The sequence below is a fragment of the Rhinoraja longicauda genome, chromosome 11 (assembly GCF_053455715.1).
Source record: "Rhinoraja longicauda isolate Sanriku21f chromosome 11, sRhiLon1.1, whole genome shotgun sequence".
Lineage (NCBI taxonomy): Eukaryota > Metazoa > Chordata > Chondrichthyes > Rajiformes > Arhynchobatidae > Rhinoraja > Rhinoraja longicauda.
Genome location: NC_135963.1, coordinates 1,573,393 through 1,597,451, shown reverse-complemented (window position 1 = coordinate 1,597,451; position 24,059 = coordinate 1,573,393). Strand labels below are relative to the sequence as shown.

The following is a 24,059-nucleotide window of genomic DNA, read 5'->3' as shown; positions in this document are numbered from 1 at the left end:
CCACTGGGGACAATTTTTACATTTACCAAACCAATTAACCTACAAACCTGTACATCTTTGGAAAGTGGGAGGAAATCAAAGATCTCAGAGAAAACCTACGGGGAGAACGTACAAACTCCGTACAGACAGCACCGATCATATATATGCTCTCTCTCTCTCCCTATATATATATATACATATATATATATATATATATATATACACTAGCAAAGAGGGCCCGTTGGGCCCGTCCCCACACCCCCCATTTTCTCCTCCCCCTTCCCCACTCTTACTCTCCCCACACCATGGATTGAGGTTTTGAGAAGGGAATGGGGGAAGAAAGGGGGGGAGGGTGAGGAGAGATGGGGGGGGCGAGGAGTGGAGGGGGGAGGGAGCTTGGGGGGAGAGAGGGGGGGTGAGGGGGGAGGTGAGGATGGAGTGAGGGTGGAGAGGGAAGGGAGGGGGACCTCCCCTTTTCCCAGTCAGCTCTAGCTCATCTCACAGGGGTATTGTGACGTCACACACTGAAGGCCTTCAATAAAAGGCTTAGAAAAAAAACGTTTTATCTTTTAAACCTCTTTAACTTAAAAAATATACGACCGAATTAAATAAAAATATCATTTTCTAGTAGCTATCTGCGTTGTGATTAAGGTGGTGCAAAAATTGTGGCGCTACGGTTTACCGTTTTTCCGACATCAGCCGACATCAGTGAAATATATATACATACAAGATCTTTGTTTTAATAGTATATAGATATATACATATACATATACATATACATATACATATACACACATATATATATATATATATATACATATGTATATGTATGTATGTACATATATATATATATATACATATGTATATGTATGTATGTATATATATAAGAAAATAACTGCAGATGCTGGTACAAATCGAAGGTATTTATTCACAAAATGCTGGAGTAACTCAGCAGGTCAGGCAGCATCTCGGGAGAGAAGGAATGGGTGACGTTTCGGGTCGAGACCCTTCAAGGGTCTCGACCCGAAACGTCGCCCATTCCTTCTCTCCCAAGATGCTGCCTGACCTGCTGAGTTACTCCAGCATTTTGTGAATATGTATATACATATATATACACACACACATATATATACCTACAGATATATGCACATATATATATACATACACATATATATATATATATATATACACACACATGATCTATATATATATGTGTATGTGTGAGTATGTGTTCACACACACACTGACCATTTTTTCATGTTTATTCTATAGTTTACCGTGCACTATGTTCACATATTGTGTTGTGCAGCTGCAAGTAAGGATGTCATTGTCCTATCTGGGACACACGACAATGAAACACTCTTGACTGTTGGAGCCTTTGTAAATAAGATTGTCTGGAAACGTCATCACGTTGCCGTCTGTGGGTGACGTCTCAAGGACAGGGTCAAGGAAAGAGCGTTGACGTTGCGGCCCTGCTTCCACCAATCTTTCCACCGCCACGCACAAGACGCACAAGACGCACAAGACCGGCAGATGCCGAGAAGTATGTTCAGCTCTGGATGAACAATTTGCAATCTTGTGATGTGGACTCGATAAGAAGATCTCATGGATTCATAGGATGAGAAAAGACAGTTGACTTATCTATTGGTTCTGTTGAATCTTTCTCCAGGCACCTTAAACATACAGTATGCCCTCTTGTTTTTGATCCCTCTACTCTGGTTAAAGGACTCTGTGTATTTACCCTCTGGTTCTGTGTTGTTCTGATCAAGACTTAGACAATAGACAATAAACAATAGACAATAGACAATAGACAATAGGTGCAGGAGTAGGCCATTCGGCCCTTCGAGCCAGCACCTCCATTCAATGTGATCGTGGCTGATCATTGTTTTAGTTTAGATACAGTGCGGAAACAGGCCCTTTCGGCCCACCGGGTCCGCGCCGACCAGCGATCCCCGCACATTAACACTATCCTATACCCACTAGGGACAATGTTTACATTTACCAAACCAATTAACCTACAAACCTGCACGTCTTTGGAGTGTGGGAGGAAACCTAAGATCTCAGAGAAATCCCACGCAGGTCACGGGGAGAATGTGCAAACTACGTACAGACAGCGCCCATAGTCGGGATGGAACCCGGGTCTCCGGTGCTGCATTCACTGTAAGGCAGCAACTCTGCCGCTGCACCACCGTGACCGCCCCCTCTGACCTAAACTGGACTGGACGTATAGAGAGAGGGATACTGCATACCCTGCTGCCTGACACAGAGTCGTGGATGTTGCTGTGGTGGGAGCGGTGCCCACTGCTGCCAGCCGATGCCCAGTGTCGCTGACCGCCTGCCTTACGGCCGCTGCCGTGCCCGCCGAGGGTCCGGCCGCTCGACGAGGAACTGCTCCAGGACCAGCTGCTTCCCGGCTGTGACTGACTGCTGGAGGAAGAGCTCCCAATCACACTGCCATTTTGTAACCTGGACTGTAAACAAGGCAAGGGTTAAATACAACACAGACACAGAGTGCTGGAGTAACTCAGTGGGTCAGGCAGCATCTCTGGAGAACATGGATAGGTGACGTTTCACAGAGTGCTGGAGTAACTCAGCGGCTCAGGCAGCATCTCTGGAGAACATGGATAGGTGACGTTTCACAGAGTGCTGGAGTAACTCAGCGGCTCAGGCAGCATCTCTGGAGAACATGGATAGGTGACGTTTCACAGAGTGCTGGAGTAACTCAGCAGGTCAGGCAGCATCTGTGGAGAACATGGATAGGTGACGTTTCACAGAGTGCTGGAGTAACTCAGCGGCTCAGGCACCACCCTCTGACTAAAGAAATTCCTCCTCATCTCTTTCCCAAAGAAAAGTCCCTTTATTCTGAGGCTGTTCCCTCTGGTCCCAGACTCTCCCACCAGTGGATACGTCCTCTCCACACCCACTCTATCCAGGCCTTTCCCTGTTCCAGGTCTGATGCGGTACCTGAGAGTGTGGCGTTTTCATGAACACGGTCCTTCCAGGGGTTCGTTGAAGGAGTGGCTCCTCTTTCTCAAGCGGGCGCATCATTTGTGATGCAGCTTTGGATCCGGTCTGGACCTGCAGCGTTAACTTGGTGATGGCCGCCTGAGCACCGACTGCCAAAGGGAAACCACGTTTGTTAGAACATGTTCAACCGTCCTTTATTACCATACCATACCATACAACTTGATTATCCCAGGAGGGAAATTGCTCTGCCAAGAAATCTAGGGTTGGCAACTTATGGGCCATATGCAGGCAGGTGGGACTAGTGTAGATGGGGCATGTTGGTCGGTGTGGGCAGGTGGGACTAGTGTAGATGGGGCATGTTGGTCGGTGTGGGCAGGTGGGACTAGTGTAGATGGGGCATGTTGGTCGGTGTGGGCAGGTAGGACTAGTGTAGATGGGGCATGTTGGTTGGCGTGGGCAAGTGGGACTAGTGTAGATGGGGCATGTTGGTCGGTGTGGGCAGGTGGGACTAGTGTAGATGGGGCATGTTGGTCGGTGTGGGCAAGTGGGACTAGTGTAGATGGGGCATGTTGGTCGGTGTGGGCAGGTGGGACTAGTGTAGATGGGGCATGTTGGTCGGTGTGGGCAAGTGGGACTAGTGTAGATGGGGCATGTTGGTCGGTGTGGGCAGGTGGGACTAGTGTAGATGGGGCATGTTGCTTGGCCTGGGCAGGTGGGACTAGTGTAGATGGACATGTTGGTTGGTGTGGGACTAGTGTAGATGGGGCATGTTGGTCGGTGTGGGCAGGTGGGACTACTGTAGATGGGGCATGTTGGTCGGTGTGGGCAGGTGGGACTAGTGTAGATGGGGCATGTTGGTTGGTGTGGGCAGGTGGGACTAGTGTAGATGGGGCATGTTGGTCGGTGTGGGCAGGTGGGACTAGTGTAGATGGGGCATGTTGGTCGGTGTGGGCAGGTGGGACTAGTGTAGATGGGGCATGTTGGTCGGTGTGGGCAGGTGGGACTAGTGTAGATGGGGCATGTTGGTCGGTGTGGGCAGGTGGGACTAGTGTAGATGGGGCATGTTGGTCGGTGTGGGCAGGTGGGACTAGTGTAGATGGGGCATGTTGGTCGGTGTGGGCAGGTGGGACTAGTGTAGATGGGGCATGTTGGTAGGCGTGGGCAAGTGGGACTAGTGTAGATGGGGCATGTTGGTTGGCGTGGGCAAGTGGGACTAGTGTAGATGGGGCATGTTGGTTGGTGTGGGCAAGTGGGACTAGTGTAGATGGGGCATGTTGGTTGGTGTGGGCAGGTGGGACTAGTGTAGATGGGGCATGTTGGTCGGTGTGGGCAGGTGGGACTAGTGTAGATGGGGCATGTTGGTCGGTGTGGGCAGGTGGGACTAGTGTAGATGGGGCATGTTGGTTGGCCTGGGCAGGTGGGACTAGTGTAGATGGGGCATGTTGGTTGGCCTGGGCAGGTGGGACTAGTGTAGATGGGGCATGTTGGTCGGTGTGGGCAGGTGGGACTAGTGTAGATGGGGCATGTTGGTTGGCCTGGGCAGGTGGGACTAGTGTAGATGGGGCATGTTGGTTGGTGTGGGCAGGTGGGACTAGTGTAGATGGGGCATGTTGGTCGGTGTGGGCAGGTGGGACTAGTGTAGATGGGGCATGTTGGTCGGTGTGGGCAGGTGGGACTAGTGTAGATGGGGCATGTTGGTCGGTGTGGGCAGGTGGGACTAGTGTAGATGGGGCATGTTGGTTGGCCTGGGCAGGTGGGACTAGTGTAGATGGGGCATGTTGGTTGGTGTGGGCAAGTTGGCCTGAACGGCCTGTTTCCGTACTGGACCACTCTATGACAAAACCTTCCAAAGCCACCCACATGCCAAGGAAGGACACTTGTGAAGTAATGACCTGGTTTGACGAGCAGCCTGGCAGCGTGGGTTCCCAGCAGCCGGTAGAGAGGGCTGTGGCGGAGGTAGAGGGCGTTTGCAACCTTTGTGTCCACACACATCTCCAGGCCGAAGGTGGGCATGCTGAGGCAGGAGTTCAGGTGGCTTGGCTTTGGGGCTGGACGCTGGGCGTTGTCCCAACACTCTGCTTCCTCTATCCCCAATGCAGAATAAACATCGGCCTGTGGAGGAGCAAGAGCAAAGTGTTCAACAGCACAGCTACAATCTGCATCCAGCTTTCACACGGGTGGCCCTGAAACTCCAGCAAGCCACACTTCACCCACACACAAACATTCACGTAGAAAAACAATCACAATTAAAGAACCTGCTTATAGGAAGGAGATGAGTCAACAACCTTGCCCACCCTGCCCACTAGGGTTGCCAACTGTCCCGTATTAGCCGGGACATCCTGTATTTTGGGCTAAATTAGTTTGTCCCGTACGGGACCGCCCTTGTCCTGTATTAGGCCTGGGGTGCGCTGTAGGCCCGGGCAGTGTAGGCCCGGGCAGTGTAGGCCCGGGCAGTGCAGGCCCGGGCTGTGCAGGCCCGGGCAGTGTAGGCCCAGGCAGTGTAGGCCCCAGCAGTGTAGGCCCGGGCAGTGTAGGCCCAGGCAGTGTAGGCCCCAGCAGTGTAGGCCCGGGCAGTGTAGGTGTGAAGGCCTGGGTGCCGCCTAATGGAGGTTGTGTAGTGACCCGCCTCCCGGCCCGGGCGGCCGCTGTTGGTGGAGCGGGAGCACGTGGCCACTGGCTGGATGAGGTCACTTGCGGCGTGGGGTAGTGACGTCACCTTGTCCCGTATTTAGGAGTGAGGAAGTTGGCAACCCTAGTGCCCACCTCACCCACCCTGCCCACTCGCACACAGTGAGCGGCCTGGATAGAGTGGATGTGGAGAGGATGTTTCCACTAGTGGGAGAGTCTAGGACCAGAGGGCACAGCCTCAGAATTAAAGGACATTCCTTTAGGAAGGAGATGAGGAGGAATTTCTTTAGTCAGAGGGTGGTGAAGCTGTGGAATTCTTTGCCACAGACGGCTGTGGAGGCCAAGTCAGTGGATATTTTTCAGGCAGAGATAGATGGATTCTTGATTCGTACGAGTGTTAGGGGTTATCGGGAGAAGGCAGGAGAATGGGGTTAGGACGGAGAGATAGAATAGCCATGATTGAATGGCGGAGGAGACTTGATGGGCCGAATGGCCCAATCCTGCCCCTATCACTTATGACCTTATGAAACAAGCAACTGCAGATGCTGGTTTATAAGAATGTGTTACGTTTTGCCTGTTTTTACTTTGTGCATATATTTTTTATTACAAATAAAGTTTATTTCTAAAATTTACACAGAGTGCTGGTGTAATTCAACGGGTCAGGCAGCATCTGTGGAGAACATGGATAGGTGACGTTTCACAGAGTGCTGGAGTAACTCAGCGGGTCAGGCAGCATCTGTGGAGAAAACAGGGTAGGTGATGTTTCGGGTCAGGACAGCCTGAAGAAGGGACCCGGCACAAAATGTCACCCACCATTCTTCTCCACAGATGCTGCCTGACCCGCTGAGTTACTCCAGCACTCTGTGAAACGTCACCTATCTATGTTCTCCACAGATGCTGCCTGACCCGCTGAGTTACTCCAGCACTCTGTGAAACGTCACCTATCCATGTTCTCCACAGACGCTGCCTGACCCGCTGAGACACTCCAGCGTTTTGTGTCTACCTTCGATTTAAACCAGGATCTGTAGTTTTCCCACTAGATTAGAGGGTATCATCTACAGGGGAGAGGTTGGACAGATTTGGATTGTTTTCTCTGGAACGCTGGAGGTTGAGGGGAAAACCTGATAGAAGTTTATAAAATGATGAGAGGCATAGAGAGGGCAGACAGCCAGAATGTTTGTCCCCAGGATGGAAATATCAAAGACTAGAGGGCGTAGCTTTAAAGTAAGAGGGGGACATTTTACAGATGTGCGGGACAAGGTGTTTTACAGGGAAGGTGGTGGGGGCCTGGAACATACTGCTAGGGGTAGGGGTGGAGGGAGGTACCATAGTGGTGTTTAGGAGACTTTTAGATAGACACGTGGATATGCAGGGAATGGAGGGACATGGGTCACGTGAGGGCAGAGGAGATTAATGTTGGCATCACGTTCAGCACGGACCTTGTGGGCTGAAGGGCCTGTTCCAGTGCTGTACTGTTCTGTGTTCTGTGTTCTGTGTTTGTAATCTACAGCAACCTCACTAGATGGCCCTATAAGTATTATTAGTTAACATGAAGCAAACTCACTTCACTCTGAGCCTCTTGTGAAGGCTTGAACTTTTGATGTGCAATGTTGGCCTCCTTAATTTCGGGCAAGATGGGCAACACTTTCACTGGCACCAAATTCTCAATGCTTCTTGAAACAGCAAACACCTCCGATCTGCAGGGACAATGTCGTCAGTAAGTCTTCACAGAGTGATGCATGAACAGAAGACCACGTCACTCTTCGCTGGCCCATTGAAACATCTCCCCACTTAATCCCTCCGCCCGGCCCTCTCCCCAACAGCCAATATTTCCCCAACTCGTGGAGCAGCAAGAGTCCAAGTTCAGTTTAGTTTGGAGATACAGAGCGGAAACAAGCCCTTCTGCCCACCGAGTCTGCGCCGACCAGCGATCCCCGCACACTAACACTATCCTACACACACTAGGGACAATCTATACCTTATACCAAGCCAATCAACCTGCAAACCTGCACGTCTTTGGAGCGCGGGAGGAAACCGAAGATCTCGGAGAAAACCCACGCAGGTCACGGGGAGAACGTACAAACTCCGTACAGACAGCGCCCGTAGTGAGGATCGAACCCGGGTCTCCGGCGCTGTAAGCGCCCTAAAGCAGCAACCGCTGCGCCACCGTGCCGCTCTCATGGCTCAGTAAAGGTGAGGCTGGTAAAGAAGGTGTGTGGCATGCCTGCCTTTATTGCTAGCCGCATTGAGTGCAAGAGTCAGCAAGTCACGATGGAGCTCTATGGGACTTGTGAGGCCACATTTAGAGCATTGCATGCAGTTCTGGTCACCCCTATACAGGAAGGATGTAGAAGCTTTGGAGAGGGTGCAGAAGTTACCAGAATGCTGCCTGGATTCGAGGCCTCCTGCTCCAGGGAGAGGTTGGATAGATATGATAGTGGAGTTTCAGGGGCTTTTGGATCTGCACATGGACATGCAGGGAACGGAGGGATATAGAATATAGAAGCAGGCAGAGAAGATGATAAGATGGACATCATGTTCAGCACATTGTGGACCTGTGCTGTAGTGCCCTGCTGTGCCTCACAGCACCAGAGACCTGGGTTCAATCCCGAGCTCAGGTGTTGTCTGTGTGGAGTTTTCACCTTCTCCCTGTGACCATGTGGGTTTCCTCCGGGTACTCCGGTTTCCTCCCACATCACAAAGAAGCACAGGGCGTTAATTGGCCACTAGGGTGTGTTGTACTTTGTGGTCCTGGTATCTGTTATACCTTTGGTGCGACTCTGGTCGGACCACGAATACACGTGTTTACAAAGTTATCATGGTGGAGCTTAACTCTAGGCTGTTTATTCCAAGGCCGCCTGGAACCAGAGTGGCCACCTAATCACCTCATTACCTTATATACACATTACTACACAGGCAAACAAAGTAGTCCTTGTGATACAATAAAGTAGTCCCTACAATATCACAACATCCCCCTTGTCTTATATAAAATCTTTGTTTTGTCTACTTTTGTTTGCTTGGGTTTTGGTGGTGGAATCTATGGCCGTCTCTGATGGACATCCAGCACAGTGTTACTCCACCACATGGGGTCCTTTCATTGAGGCTTCCTCCCACTTTCCCGAGAAAAGGAGAAACAAAGGGTGGGGGGGGGGGGGGGGGGAGTCCAGAACCAGGGGCCACAGTTTAAGAATAAGGGGTAGGCCATTTAGAACGGAGATGAGGAAAAACTTTTTCAGTCAGAGAGTTGTAAATCTGTGGAATTCTCTGCCTCAGAAGGCAGTGGAGGCCAGTTCTCTGAATGCATTCAAGAGAGAGCTAGATAGAGCTCTTAAGGATAGCGGAGTCAGGGGGTATGGGGAGAAGGCAGGAACGGGGTACTGATTGAGAATGATCAGCCATGATCACATTGAATGGCGGTGCTGGATCGAGGGGCTGAATGGCCTCCTCCTGCACCTATTGTCTATAATGGGAAGATGGCGCTCAGTACTTCAGGGTGACCATCTGCCTCTCGTGCTGCACTGGCACGCTGTTCACCCGCAGACTGCCCTCCTTGACGTTGATCTTCACGGACACGTCCAGCGGCAGGGCAGAGTGGAGTTTGGCAGTGAGCTCCAGACCGGACTGGAGGAAGGGAGTGTTAATTCCCAACACGACCTTGCTGTAAACAGCCACACTGTGGGAGAGAACAGAGAGAAGAGTGAATTAGACAGGACACCTGCACAAAGGCACTGAAAACATCAGGTCACAGCACTGAACCACCACCTCCACTGAATTCATCTACACCTCACGTAAGGTTGCTAACTTCCTCACTCCCAAATACGGGACAAGGTGACGTCACTGCCCAGCGCCCCACGTGACCTCACCCAGCCAGCGGCTACATGCTCCCGGCCCGGGCGGCCGCCGTTGGTGGAGCGGGAGCACGTGGCCGCTGGCTGGGTGAGGTCACGTAGGGCGCGGGGCGGTGACGTCACCCTCTGTCCCTTATTTGGGAGTGAGGAAGTTGGCAACCCTACTAATACGGGACAAGGGCGGTCCCATACGGGACAAACCAATTTAGCCCAAAATACAGGATGTCCCGGCTAATACGGAACAGTTGGCAACCCTAACCTCACGCTGCCTCGGCAAGGCCAGCAGCATAATTATGGACCAGTCTCACCCCGGTCACTCCCTCTTCTCCTCTCTCCCAACAGGCAAGAGGTACAGAAGTGTGAAAACACACACCTCCAGATTCAGGGACAGTTACTTCCCGGCTGTTATCAGGCAACTGAACCATCCTACCACAACCAGAGAGCAGTGCTGAACTACTATCTACCTCATTGGAGACCCTTAGACTATTGGACTTTACTGGACATTATTTTGCACCAAACGTTATTTCCTTTCTCCTGTACCTGTACACCGTGAACGGCTCGATTGTAATCATGTGTTGTCTTTCCGCTGACCTGATAGCACGCAACAAAAAGGCTTTTCACTGTACCTCGGTACACGTGACAATAAACGAAACTGTTCAGAAGTTCTAGGAGCAGAATTAGGCCATTCGGCCCATCTAGTCCACTCCACCATTCAATTACGGCTGATCTATCTCTCCCTCCCAACCCCAATCTTCTGCCTTCTCCCCAAAACCCCTGACACCCGCACTGATCAAGAATCTATCTATCTCTGCCTTAAAAATACCCACTGACTTTGCCAAAGACAGCTGTGAAGGCCATTAATTCATAAGGTCAGAAGGGATAGGAAAAGAATTAGGCCATTCGGCCCATCAAGCCTTCTCCGCCATTCAATCATGGCTGATCTATCTCTCCTAACCCCATTCTCCTGACCTCTCCCCATAACCATAAGGAATCTAGGGATATGGGGAGAAAACAGGAACGGGTTACTGATTTTGGATGATCAGCAATGATAATATTGAATGGTGGTGCTGGCTCGAAGGGCCGAATGGCCTACTCCTGCACCGATTGTCTATGTTTCTATACCCTCTGACACCTGTACTAGTCACGAATCTACCTACAAGGATAAAGAATTCCATTCTTTGGAACGCAGGTGTCCAGGTGCACGTACCTCGGCTTGATCTGTGTCTTTAGTTCAACGTCGGCGCTGAGCAACTGGGACAAGGATGAGATGGAAGCCGGGATCTTGGCCTCAACTGTTAGAGACAGAGAGTGGCATCAGTCACAGTGGCTGCTGGCTGCTGGCTGCTGGCTGCTGGCTGCTGGCTGCTGGCTGCTGGCTGCTGGCTGCTGGCTGCTGGCTGCTGGCAAGCTTCCTCAGTAGAAATAACGCAACTTTATAAAACAAGACAGAGTGCTGGAGTAACTCAGCGGGTCAGGCAGCATCTCTGGGGAACATGGATAGGTGACGTTTCACAGAAACCTCACCTATCCATGTTCTCCACAGATGCTGCCTGACCCGCTGAGTTACTCCAGCATTCTGTGAAACGTCATCTATCCATGTTCTCCACAGATGCTGCCTGACTCGCTGAGTTACTCCAGCACTCTGTGAAACGTCACCTATCCATGTTCTCCAGAGATGCTGCCTGACCCGCGCAGGCCGCGATGGGACTAGTGTAGCTGGGACATTGTTGGCCGGTGTGGGCAGGTTGGGCTGAAGGGCCTGTTTGCACACTGTATCACTCTATGACTCTATAACATAAGGGAACTGCCTCCTGCAACGTGGTTGAGTTCCTCCAGCGCTCTGTGACGGTTTGGGACGTACCGTTGAGGTCGGCCTTGGCGACAGCTGCCGAGACCATGGTGAGTTCGGTGGACATGCCCACGCACGTGGGCACAAAGCGACGCAGTTCCATCGCCAACAGCGCCGCGGCCGGGCGCAGTTCCACCGGCTTCCTCAGCCGCTCCAACACTCTCCTCAGCATTCCCCGTCTCCCATCCAGGCCGCTGAGTGCCTGCGAAGGACAATCGTAACGGATCATTGGTTCCAGAAGCAGAATTAGGCCATTCAGCCCATCAGGTCTACTTCGCCATTCAATCACGGCCGATCTATATCTCCCTAACTAGGGTTACCAACTGTCCCGTATTATCCAGGACATCCCGTATTTTGGACTAAATTGATTTGTCCCGTACTGGACCGATCTTGTCCGTTATTAGGCCTGGGGGACGCTGTAGGCCGGGTGCTGTAGGCCCAGACGCCGGACAGTGTAGGCCCGGACGCCGGACAGTGTAGGCCCGGACAGTGTAGGCCCGGACAGTGTAGGCCCGGACAGTGTCGGCCCGGACAGTGTCGGCCCGGACAGTGTCGGCCCGGACAGTGTCGGCCCGGACAGTGTCGGCCCGGACAGTGTCGGCCCGGACAGTGTCGGCCCGGACAGTGTCGGCCCGGACAGTGTAGGCCCGGACAGTGTAGGCCCGGACAGTGTAGGCCCGGGGGCCACTGAAGGTCCGGACACTGTCGGCCAGAGGGCCACCGTAGGTCAGGAGGCCCGGGCGCCGCCTAACGGAGGTTGCGTAGCAACCCGCCTCATGGCCCGGGCGGCCGCCATTGGTGGAGCGGAAGCACGTGGTCGCTGGCTGGATGAGGTCACATGAGGCGTGGGGCAGTGACGTTACCTTGTCCCTTATTTGGGAGTGAGGTAGTTGGCAACCGTACTCCTAACCCCATTCTCCTGTCTTCTCCCCACAACCCCTGACATGAGAGGAATAGATTGGGTAGATGCACAGAGTATCTTGCCCAGAATAGGGGAATCGAGGACCAGTGGACATAGGTTTACGGTCAGAAGGATCTCAAACCGAAACGTGACCCGTTCCTTCTCTCCAGAGATGCTGCCTGTCCCACTGAGTTACTCCAGCTTTTTGTGTCTATCTACGGGAAAAGATTTAATAAGAATCAGAGGGGTAACTTTTTCACACAAAGGGTGGTGAGTGTGTGGAACAAGTTGCCAGAGGACGTTCAACGTTTAAGAAGCAGTTGAACAGGTTTGGAGGGATATGGACCAAGTGCAGGTAGGTGGGACTAGTGTAGATGGGGCATGTTGGTCAGTGTGGGCAGGTGGGACTAGTGTAGATGGGGCATGTTGGTCGGTGTGGGCAGGTGGGACTAGTGTAGATGGGGCATGTTGGTCAGTGTGGGCAGGTGGGACTAGTGTAGATGGGGCATGTTGGTCGGTGTGGGCAGGTGGGACTAGTGTAGATGGGGCATGTTGGCCGGTGTGGGCGGGTGGGACTAGTGTAGATGGGGCATGTTGGTCGGTGTGGGCAGGTGAGACTAGTGTAGATGGAGCATGTTGGTCGGTGTGGGCAGGTGGGACTAGTGTAGATGGGGCATGTTGGTCGGTGTGGGCAGGTGGGACTAGTGTAGATGGGGCATGTTGGGCTGCGTGGGCAGGTGGGACTAGTGTAGATGGGGCATGTTGGTCGGTGTGGGCAGGTGGGACTAGTTTGGATGGGGTATGTTGGCCGGTGTGGGCAGGTGGGACTAGTGTAGATGGGGCATGTTGGTCGGTGTGGGCAGGTGGGACTAGTGTAGATGGGGCATGTTGGCCAGTGTGGGCAGGTGGGACTAGTGTAGCTGGGGCATGTTGGTCGGTGTGGGCAGGTGGGACTAGTGTAGATGAGGCATGTTGGCCGGCGTGGGCAAGTCGGACTAGTGTAGATGGGACATGTTGGCCGGCGTGGGCAAGTGGGACTAGTGTAGATGGGGCATGTTGGCCAGTGTGGGCAGGTGGGACTAGTGTAGATGGGGCATGTTGGTCGGTGTGGGCAGGTGGGACTAGTGTAGATGGGGCATGTTGGTCGGTGTGGGCAGGTGGGACTAGTGTAGATGGGGCATGTTGGTCGGTGTGGGCAGGTGGGACTAGTGTAGATGGGGCATGTTGGGCTGAGTGGGCAGGTGGGACTAGTGTAGATGGGGCATGTTGGTCGGTGTGGGCAGGTGGGACTAGTTTGGATGGGGTATGTTGGCCGGTGTGGGCAGGTGGGACTAGTGTAGATGAGGCATGTTGGCCGGCGTGGGCAAGTGGGACTAGTGTAGATGGGACATGTTGGCCGGCGTGGGCAAGTGGGACTAGTGTAGATGGGGCATGTTGGCCAGTGTGGGCAGGTGGGACTAGTGTAGATGGGGCATGTTGGTCGGTGTGGGCAGGTGGGACTAGTGTAGATGGGGCATGTTGGTCGGTGTGGGCAGGTGGGACTAGTGTAGATGGGGCATGTTGGCCGGCGTGGGCAAGTGGGACTAGTGGAGCTGGGCAGGTAGGGCTGAAACCTGTTTCCACGACACTATGTCTCAATGAAACGCGTACTAATCAAGTATCTATCTATCCCTGCCTTAGAAATATCCATTGACTTGGCCTCCACGGCCTTCTATGGTAAAGTATTGCACAGATTCACCACCCCCTGACTAAAGAGATTCCTCCTTATCTCCTTCCCAAAGGAACGTCCTTATATTCTGAGGCTGTGACCTCTGGTGCTAGACTCTCCCGCTAATGGAAACATCCTCTCCACATCCACTCCATCCAAGCCTTTCAATATTTTCAATGTGTTTCAATGAGGTCCCCCCTCGTCCTTCTAAACTCCAGTGAATACAGGCCCAGTGCTGTCAAACGCTCATCATAGATTAACCCACTTATACCTGGGGTCATTCTCATGAACCTCCTCTGGACCCTCTCCAGGGCCAGCACATCCTTCTACAGATATGGGACCCAAAATGGCTCACACTGCACTAAATGGACCCTGGCCAGCACCTCGGCATTACATCCCTGTTTTTTGTATTCTAGTCCTCTTGAAATAAATGTTAGCTCCTGAGTTGAAAGTGTCGACCGGGTCAGATGGTCGCATGAAAACGCATCAGGCAACTGAACCATCGTACCACAACTAGAGAGCCACCTGAACTACTATCTGCCTCATTGGAGACCCTCGGACTATCTTTGATCGGACTTTACTGGCTTTACCGTGCACTAAACGTTATTACCTTATCATGTATCTGTCCACTGTAAACAACTCGATTGTAATCGTGTATTGTCTTTCCACTGGCTGGTTAGCACGCAACAAAAGCTTTTCACTGTACCTCGGTTAGGGGTTGCCAACTATCTCACTCCCAAATAAGGGACAAGGTGACGTCACCGCCCCGCGTGACCTCAGCCAGCCAGCGGTCACGTGCTCCCACTCCACCAATGGCAGCCGCCCAGGCCGGGAGGCGGGTTGCTATGCAACCTCCATTGGGCAAACACACTCGGCCCCGCTCCCCAAATACACTCCGTTACCCTGCACTGTCTGGGTCGACAACAGGGCAAGGACATTCCCGTACGGGATAAACCAATTTAGCCCAAAATAAGGGATGTCCCAGGTAATACGGGACAGTTGGCAACCCTAACCTCGGTACACATGACAATAAACTGAACTGAAGCTGAGACGTGTCCGAGATTCCACTCACTTGCAGAGCTTTGTGAATATAATCCCTGCGGAGGTCAACGTAACCAATCTCCTGGTTAAACAGCTTGAGGTAAGCTGAGGCGAGAGGCACTGTCTGTGGCGCCGGCTTCAGATCCGGGAACTGGGGAAAGAAAGAAGAGACCTCCCGTGAATGCACATCAGGGCAGTTCACCAGCCGACGGCAAAACTCAGCCACACAGGGCGGCACGGTGGTGCAGCGGGTAGAGCTGCTGCCTCACAGCGCCACAGACCCGGGTTCCATCCTGACCACAGGCGCTGTCTGTACGGAGTTTGCACGTTCTCCCCGTGACCTGCGCGGGTTTTCTCCGGGTGCTCCGGTTTCCTCCCACACTCCAAAGATGTGCGGATTTGTAGGTGAATTGGCTGCCGTGAATTGTCCCTCGTGTGTGTAGGGTAGAACTAGTGTAAAGGGCCTGTATTTCTAAAATGAACTAAAACAACTGTAGCTATTGGAAACACATAGTGCTAGGGTCGATGAGGAAGTGGCGAGGATGGAACCCAGGTCTCGGGCGTTGTGAGACAGCTCTACCCGCTGCGCCACTGTGCCACCCCATACTGACCAGGAGAGCAGGCAGACCACAGCGAATGGCCTCATCCAGCTTACTGATATGGGAATGGCCTCATCCATATTCTGTCCCTCTTCTCATGGAAGTGACCGCACTCCTCTCACCAGCTGGAGTACGGTCCTGACCTCCCATCCACCTCGTTGCACACCTTTGAACAACAGTGCCCTCCATAATGTTTGGGACAAAGACCCATCATCTATTTATTTCCCTCTGTATTCCACAATTTGAGATTTGTAATAGAAAAAATCACATGTGGTTAAAGTGCACATTGTCAGATTTTAATAAAGGCCATTTTTATACATTTTGGTTTCACCATGTAGAAATTACAGCTGTGTTTATACATAGTTCCCCCATTACAGGGCACCATAATGTTTGGGACACAGCAATGTCATGTGAATGAAAGTAGTCATGTTTAGTATTTTGTTGCATATTCTTTGCATCTAACCATATAACCATATAACAACTACAGCACGGAAACAGGCCCGTTCGGCCTTTCCAGTCCACGCCGACCACTCTCCCTGACCTAGTCTCATCTACCTGCACTCAGACCATAACCCTCTAATCCCCTCTTATCCATATACCTACCCAATTTACTCTTAAATAATAAAATCGAGCCAGCCTCCACCGGAAGCCCATTCCATACAGCCACCACCCTCTGAGTAAAGAAGTTACCCCTCATGTTACCCCTAAACTTTTGTCCCTCAATTCTGAAGCTATGTCCCCTTGTTGGAATCTTCCCCACTCTCAAAGGGAAAAGACTACCCACGTCAACTCTGTCCGTCCCTCTCAAAATTTTAAAAACCTCTATCAAGTCCCTCCTCAACCTTCTACGCTCCAAAGAATAAAGACCCAACCTGTTCAACCTCTCTCTGTAGCTTAAGTGCTGAAACCCAGGCAACATTCTAGTAAATCTCCTCTGTACCCTCTCCATTTTGTCGACATCCTTCCTATAATTTGGCGACCAGAACTGCACACCATACTCCAGATTCGGCCTCACCAATGCCCTGTACAATTTTAACATTACATCCCAACTTCTATACTCGATGCTCTGATTTATAAAGGCAAGCATACCAAATGCCTTCTTCACCACCCTATCCACATGAGATTCCACCTTCAGGGAACAATGCACAGTTATTCCCAGATCCCTCTGTTCCACTGCATTCCTCAATTCCCTACCATTTACCCTGTACGTTCTATTTTGATTTGTCCTACCAAAATGCAGCACCTCACACTTATCAGCATTAAACTCCATCTGCCATCTTTCAACCCACCCTTCCAAAAGGCCCAAGTCTCTCTGTAGACTTTGAAACTCTACTTCATTATTAACTACACCACCTATCTTAGTATCATCTGCATATTTACTAATCCAATTTGCCACACCATCATCCAGATCATTAATGTAAATGACAAACAACAGTGGACCCAACAGATCCTTGGGGTACTCCACTAGACACTGGCCTCCAACCTGACATACAATTGTCAACCATTACCCTCTGGTATCTCCCATTCAGCCATTGTTGAATCCATCTTGCAACCTCACTATTAATACCCAACGATTTAACCTTCTTAATCAACCTTCCATGTGGAACCTTGTCAAATGCCTTACTGAAGTCCATATAGACAACATCCACAGCATTGCCCTTATCAATTTCCCTGGTAACCTCTTCAAAAAATTCAAGAAGATTAATCAAACATGACCTTCCAGGCACAAATCCATGTTGACTGTTTCTAATCAGGCCTTGTTTATCCAAATAATTATATATATTGTCCCTAAGTATCTTTTCCATTAATTTTCCCACCACAGACGTCAAACTAACATTTCTTCCGGCTCAGCACATAGCTGTCCACTCTGACTCTCTAATGGACCATGCGATGACTGCTTGAAGTCTGTGATTCATGGACATCACCAGTTGCTGGGTTGGGTGTTTTCTCTGGTGATGATCTCAGGCCTGTATTGCAGACATCTTTAGCTAATGCTTGTTTTGGGGGCTAGTCCCCTTCAGATTTCTCTTCAGCTCTCTTATACCCGCATTAAGGAGGCAATTAAACACACCTGAACACCTGTGAATCCATGTGTCCCAAACATTATGGTGCCCTGAAATGGGAGGACTATGTATAAACACAGCTGTAATTTCTACATGGTGAACCCAAAATGTATAAAATGGCCTTTATTAAAATCAGACAAAGTGCACTTTAACCACATGTGATTTTTTTCAATTACAAATCTCAAATTGTGGAATACAGAGGCAAATAAATAAATGATGGGTCTTTGTCCCAAACATTATGGAGGGCACATATATATAAGAAAATAACTGCAGATGCTGGTACAAATCGATTTATTCACAAAATGCTGGAGTAACTCAGCAGGTCAGGCAGCATCTCGGGAGAGAAGGAATGGGTGACGTTTCGGATCGAGACCCTTCTTCAGACTGAAGAAGGGTCTCGACCCGAAACGTCACCCATTCCTTCTCTCCCGAGATGCTGCCTGACCTGCTGAGTTACTCCAGCATTTTGTGAATAAATCATTATGGAGGTCACTGTATTTTTACTTGTGCTTTATCTTGCACTATATGTTGTAACCTTTATTCTGTATCTGTGCACGGCTAGATTGTAATCGTGTATAGTCTTTCTGCTGACTGGATAGCACGCAACAACAAAGCTTTCTACTGTACCTCGGCACATGTGACAATGATAATCTAAACTACACTAAACTAAACTAACAACATTTAACTCCAACTCCCTGTTCCAATATCCATCATCCTCATCGGCGGTCACTGGAAGCGAGTGTGACTGTCCTCTCCATTCAATGTGATCATGGCTGATCATTCTCAATCAGTACCCCGTTCCTGCCTTCTCCCCATACTCCCTGACTCCGCTATCCTTAAGAGCTCTATCCATCTCTCTCTTGAATGCATTCAGAGAATTGGCCTCCACTGCCTTCTGAGGCAGAGAATTCCACAGATTCACAACTCTCTGACTGAAAAAGTTTTTCCTCATCTCCGTTCTAAATGGCCTACCCCTTATTCTTAAACTGTGGCCCCTGGTTCTGGACTCCCCCAACATTGGGAACATGTTCCCTGCCTCTACCGTGTCCAATCCCTTAATAATCTTATAGGTTTCCATAAGATCCCCTCTCATCCTTCTAAATTCCAGTGTATACAAGCCTAGTCGCTCCAGTCTTTCAACATACGACAGTCCCGCCATTCCGGGAATTAACCTAGTGAACCTACGCTGCACACCCTCAATAGCAAGAATATCCTTCCTCAAATTTGGAGACCAAAACTGCACGCAGTACTCCAGGTGCGGTCTCACTAGGGCCCTGTACAGCTGGGCCCTGCAGCCTTCATCCATCCACCTTCCCAGACGCTGTGACGCTCCACTAAAGTCAGCCATCATCCTCCCTCCGCCTGTTCCACCGTTGGGGTCTCCAATATGGATGCACTGGGAACGGGTCCTACCTTATTCAAGATGCGTTGAATTTGCTTCAGGTCTGGAACCCCACTGATCGTCTCCCGACTTTTTGTAATTACTTCCTGGAGACCCTCCATCCGTACACCCACCTGGGGGGGAACAGAGCGAAGGACAAGGATGAGGATGGGGGGGGCTCATTGCAACGTACCGAATAGTGAAAGGCCTGGATAGAGTGGGTGTGGAGAGGATGTCTCCACTAGTGGGAGAGTCTAGGACCAGAGGGCTCAGAATAAAAGGACGTACCTTTAGGAAGGAGGTGAGGAGGAATTTCTTTAGTCAGAGGGTGGTGAATCTGTGGAATTCTTTGCCACAGACGGCTGTGGAGGCCAAGTCATTGGATATGGCAGAGATAGATAGATTCTTGATTAGTGCGGTTGTCAGGGGTTACAGGGACAAGGCAGGAGAATGGGCTTGAGAGGGAGAGATGGACCAGCCACAATTGAATGGCGGAGTAGACTTGATGGGCCGAATGGCCTAATTCTGCTACCATGAGCATCTTATTTTCTTAGATGAACGTCTTTATCTTCAAGGGTCTGTGAACGTTCAGAATTCTTCCCCTTGTGGAGAGCGTGGAGACACAGGTTGAGATCAGTAGGGTGGTGGGACCGTGGGGAATCCAGTGGTACGGAGATTGGGCAAGGAAGTGGAGATGTTAAAGGATTGGTAGTGATCTCATTGACTGATGGGGCTGGAGCTGGCCCCTCCCCCGACATTAGTCTGAAGAAGGGTCTCGGCCCGAAACGTCACCCATTCCTTCTCCCCCAAGATGCTGCCTGACCTGCTGAATCACTCCAGCATCTTGTGTCCACCTTGGACTATTGGGTTCAGTTTTGGTCACCCTGCTGTGGGGAAGATGCCGTTAAGTCACAGAGAGTGCAGAGAAGATTTACAAAGATCCTCTCAGCGTGGAGAACATGACAATACTGCTGGGGTATATCACAACGTTTAAAAGACATCTGGATCGGTACATGAATATGGGCCAAACGCAGGCAGGTAGGACTAGTGTAGATGGTGAATCTCGGTCGGCACGGGCAAGTTGGGCAGAAGGGCCTGTTTCCACGCTGTATGGCTCGATAATGTTGCTAAGACTCGAGGGCCAGAGCTACAGGGAGAAGCTAGGACTTTGTTCCTTGGAGTGCAGGAGGAAGTGGGGTGATTGTATAGAGGTGTAAATAACCATGAGGGGAATAGATCGGGTGAATGCACAGAGTCTCTTACCCAGAGTCGGGGAATCAAGAACCAAAAGGCTTAGGTTTAAGATGAGAGGGGAAACGTTTACTAGGTAACTGAGGGGCAACCTTTTGTTACACGAAGGGTGATGGGTGTGTGGACTGAGCTGCCGGAGGTGGTGGTTGAGTGCTGGCAGATGGAGGTCAGTGAGGACATTCAGCACGGATACGATGGGCCGAAGGGCCTGGGCCTGTCCCTGTCCTGTGCTGAATGTGACAAACCCTTGGTCGCCATCTCTCGCCCACACCATGTCTGATTCACCTCCATCCCATTGTGGACACTGTTGTACTTGAATACACAGTCTCTCTTCCCCAGAGCAGGGGAATCAACAAGCAAAAGGCACAGGTTTAAGGTGAGAGGGGAAAGATTTAACAGGAACCTGAGGGGCACCTTTTTCACTCGGAGGGTGGTGGGTGTATGGAATGAGCTCCTACAGGAGGTCGTTGAGGCAGAAACTATAACAACATTTATAAGACACTGGGACAGGTACATGGATAGAGTAGGTTTAGAAGGATGTGGGCCAAACTCAGGCAGGTGGGACTAGTGTAGATGGAGTAGACACAAAATGCTGGAGTAACTCAGCGGGTCAGGCAGCGTCTCTGGAGAGAAGGAATGGATGACTATTCGGGTCAAGCCCCTTCCCAGCCTGCAGAAGGGTCTCGACCCGAAACGTCACCCATTCCTTCTCTCCTGAGATGCTGCCTGTCCCGCTGAGTTACTCCAGCATGTCTACCTTCGATTCTAACCAGCATCTGCAGTTCTTTTCCTGTAGATGGGGCATCTTGGTGGGCATGGGCAAGTTGGGTCGAAGGGCCGGTTTCTATGCTGTATGACTCTATGAATATGACTCTGACTTTATACATAAGGGATGCTTGCACTCTTTAACCAAGGTGAAGAATATAAGAGCAGTGACATTATGGTCCAAGTTTATAAAACATTCCAGAACCAGGGGCTACAGTCTAAGAATAAAGGGGAGGCCATTTAAAACTGAGGTGAGAAGAAACTTTTTCACCCAGAGAGTTGTAAATTTGTGGAATTCTCTGCCACAGAGGGCAGTGGAGGCCAATTCACTGGATGGATTTAAAAGAGAGTTAGATAGAGCTCTAGGGGCTAGTGGAATCAAGGGATATGGGGAGAAGGCAGGAGCGGGTTACTGATTGTGGATGATCAGCCATGATCACAATGAATGGCGGTGCTGGCTCGAAGGGCCAAATGGCCTCCTCCTGCACCTATTGTCTATGTTTCTATGTTTCTATTAGTTCAAAGACTTGATCTATAAATTGCGAGGGTAAGGTTTAAAGACATTTAAGAGGCATTTACAGAAAGACATGAATATGGGGGGTTTGGAGGGGCGTAAGCCACATTTAGACAGCTGGGATTGGTGATGTTGGGGCATGGTGGTGAGCATGGATGAGTTTAGTGTTGTGTGATGCTGTGACGCTCTGAGCCGTCTCCAGCCCACACACAAGGCAAGACCAAGGTGCAGGTTGGCCAGAGTTGCTCTGGGGCCAGGCCACGTTACCTCCATCAGATCGGCAAAGCCTCCCAACATGTGCCCAGACACTTTGGCTGCTGCCATAGTCGGGATGAGGCTGCCCTCGTTGTTCATCAGGACGACCTTCGCCGACACCCCCGTCATCAGCTTATCTAGGTCACAGAGAGGAAGAGCAGGTCAGTGACCATCAGGGTGGGGAGGCCATGTCCCCACCTCAGCCTCAACAAGCGTCTCACCCACTCCTGCTCTCCACAGATGCTGCCTGACCCGCTGAGTTACTCCAGCACTCTGTGAAACGTCACCTATCCATGTTCTCCACAGATGCTGCCTGACCCACTGAGTTACTCCAGCACTCTGTGAAACGTCACCTATCCATGTTCTCCACAGATGCTGCCTGACCCGCTGAGTTACTCCAGCACTCTGTGAAACGTCACCTATCCATGTTCTCCAAGATGCTGCCTGACCCGCTAAGTTACTCCAGCACTCTGTGAAATGTCACCTATCCATGTTCTCCACAGATGCTGCTGACCCGCTGAGTTACTCCAGCACTCTGTGTCTATCTTTACCAGACTGCTGCCTGGGTTAGGGGCATTGGCTACAGGGAAAGTTGGACAGACTGCTTTCTCTGGAGTGTGAGGAGATCTGATCAAGGTAACCCGCATCATTCCTCTTACGAAGTGAACATCTTGCATTTCATGAACTCGTACCTCAACTCAGCTGGGTGGTGAATCAGACATCTGGCATGCTTGCCTTGATCAGTTAGAATATTGGGTGCATCAGTCAGGAGGCCCCGATGCAGCATTACAGGACTTTGGTTAGCCACATTTGGAGTTTTGTCTGCAGTTCTGGACAACCCTGGACTCGAGTTTGAAGGTTCATTTAGTTTAACTTAGTTTTTTTCAGATGAACGTCTAAGAATAAAGGGGAGGCCATTTAAAACCGAGGTGAGAAAAAACCTCTTCACCCAGAGGGTTGTGAATTTGTGGAACTCTCTGCCACAGAAGGCAATGGAGGCCAATTCACTGGATGGATTTAAGAGAGAGTTAGATAGAGCTCTAGGGGCTAGCGGGATCAAGGGGTATGGGAGAAGGACAGGCACGGGTTACTGATTGTGGATGATCAGCCATGATCACAATGAATGGCGGTGCTGGCTCGAAGGGCCGAATGGCCTCCTCCTGCACCTATTTTCTATGGTTTCTATGGCTGTGAATATTGTTTTTCATACATTCATCCATTTATTTCTTTATCTATCCATATTTATCTATCTGTCTACTTATTTATTTGTTTTATTTATTTATTTGTTTATTAATTGATGGTGATATAAAGGATGAATCTTGGGCCATACCCTTACTCCTGCAGGTAACGTGTCCTGACGATCACAAGGACAAGCAGGGAATGTGGAGGTTGGTTGGTTGACACTTACAGCTGAACACATCGGGGTGGGAAACTCTGACTGAAGCGGAACCCAAGCCGATCGAACCTTGATCCCAAGTACTTCAGCACCATCTTGCTGGCTCTGGCCCTGTTGATAGGGAAGAGAGGCACGTTACAACCAGAGGGTGCAGTGGGTAGAGCTGCTGCCTCACAGCGCCGGAGACCCGGGTTCCAACCCGACTACGGGCGCTGTCTGTACGGAGTTTGTACGTTCTCCCCGTGACCTGCGTGGGTTTTATCCGAGATCTTTCGGTTTCCTCCCACACTCCAAAGGTTTGTGGTTTGTGGAAAGAACTGCAGTTGCTGGCTTAAATCGAAGGTGGACACAAAATGCTGGAGTAACTCAGCGGGTCAGGCAGCATCTCTGGAGAGAAGGAATGGGTGACGTTTCGGGTCGAGACCCTTCTTCAGGACTGATGGTCTCGACCCGAAACGTCACCCATTCCCTCTCTCCTGAGATGCTGCCTGACCCGCTGAGTTACTCCAGCATTGCGTGTCTGCCTCCACCTATTGCCAGCCTCCTCCTCTCTTCTAGATTTCCTACCTCTCCCCCACCTCCAACAATCAGTCTAAAGAAGGGTCCGCAACCAAAACGCTACCTATTCGGGTCTGAAGAAGGGTCTCGACCCGAAACGTCACCCATTCCTTCACTCCAGAGATGCTGCCTGTCCCGCTGAGTTACTGCGGCACTTTGTGTCTACCAGGTTTGTAGGTTAAATTGGTTTCGTTAAAATAAAAATTCTTTAGGGTGCGTAGGGTAGTGTTCATGTTTGGGGATCGCTGGTCGGCGCAGACTCGATGGGCTGAAGAGCCAGTTTCCTCGCTGTATCTCTACTGTAACTACTGTTAGATATACATACAGTGTGGAATCTGGCCCTTTGGCTCACCAAC

The 24,059-nt window shown here is 50.8% G+C and overlaps 1 protein-coding gene across 1 annotated transcript in view; it reads right to left on the bottom strand.

The window, feature by feature from the left end:
* Positions 1–24,059, bottom strand: part of LOC144598189 (vitellogenin-like) — a 55,724-nt gene that overhangs the window by 17,735 nt on the left and 13,930 nt on the right. The window contains exons 10-21 of the mRNA XM_078408080.1: positions 23,238–23,256; positions 23,158–23,187; positions 21,762–21,886; positions 18,997–19,098; positions 14,953–15,072; positions 11,284–11,473; positions 10,630–10,714; positions 9,062–9,247; positions 7,139–7,271; positions 4,839–5,058; positions 2,944–3,095; positions 2,229–2,450 (exon numbers count right to left, since the gene is read on the bottom strand). Of these exons, the coding sequence (XP_078264206.1) occupies positions 2,229–2,450; positions 2,944–3,095; positions 4,839–5,058; positions 7,139–7,271; positions 9,062–9,247; positions 10,630–10,714; positions 11,284–11,473; positions 14,953–15,072; positions 18,997–19,098; positions 21,762–21,886; positions 23,158–23,187; positions 23,238–23,256 (1,584 nt within the window). The remainder of the gene's footprint in view (positions 1–2,228; positions 2,451–2,943; positions 3,096–4,838; positions 5,059–7,138; positions 7,272–9,061; positions 9,248–10,629; positions 10,715–11,283; positions 11,474–14,952; positions 15,073–18,996; positions 19,099–21,761; positions 21,887–23,157; positions 23,188–23,237; positions 23,257–24,059) is intronic.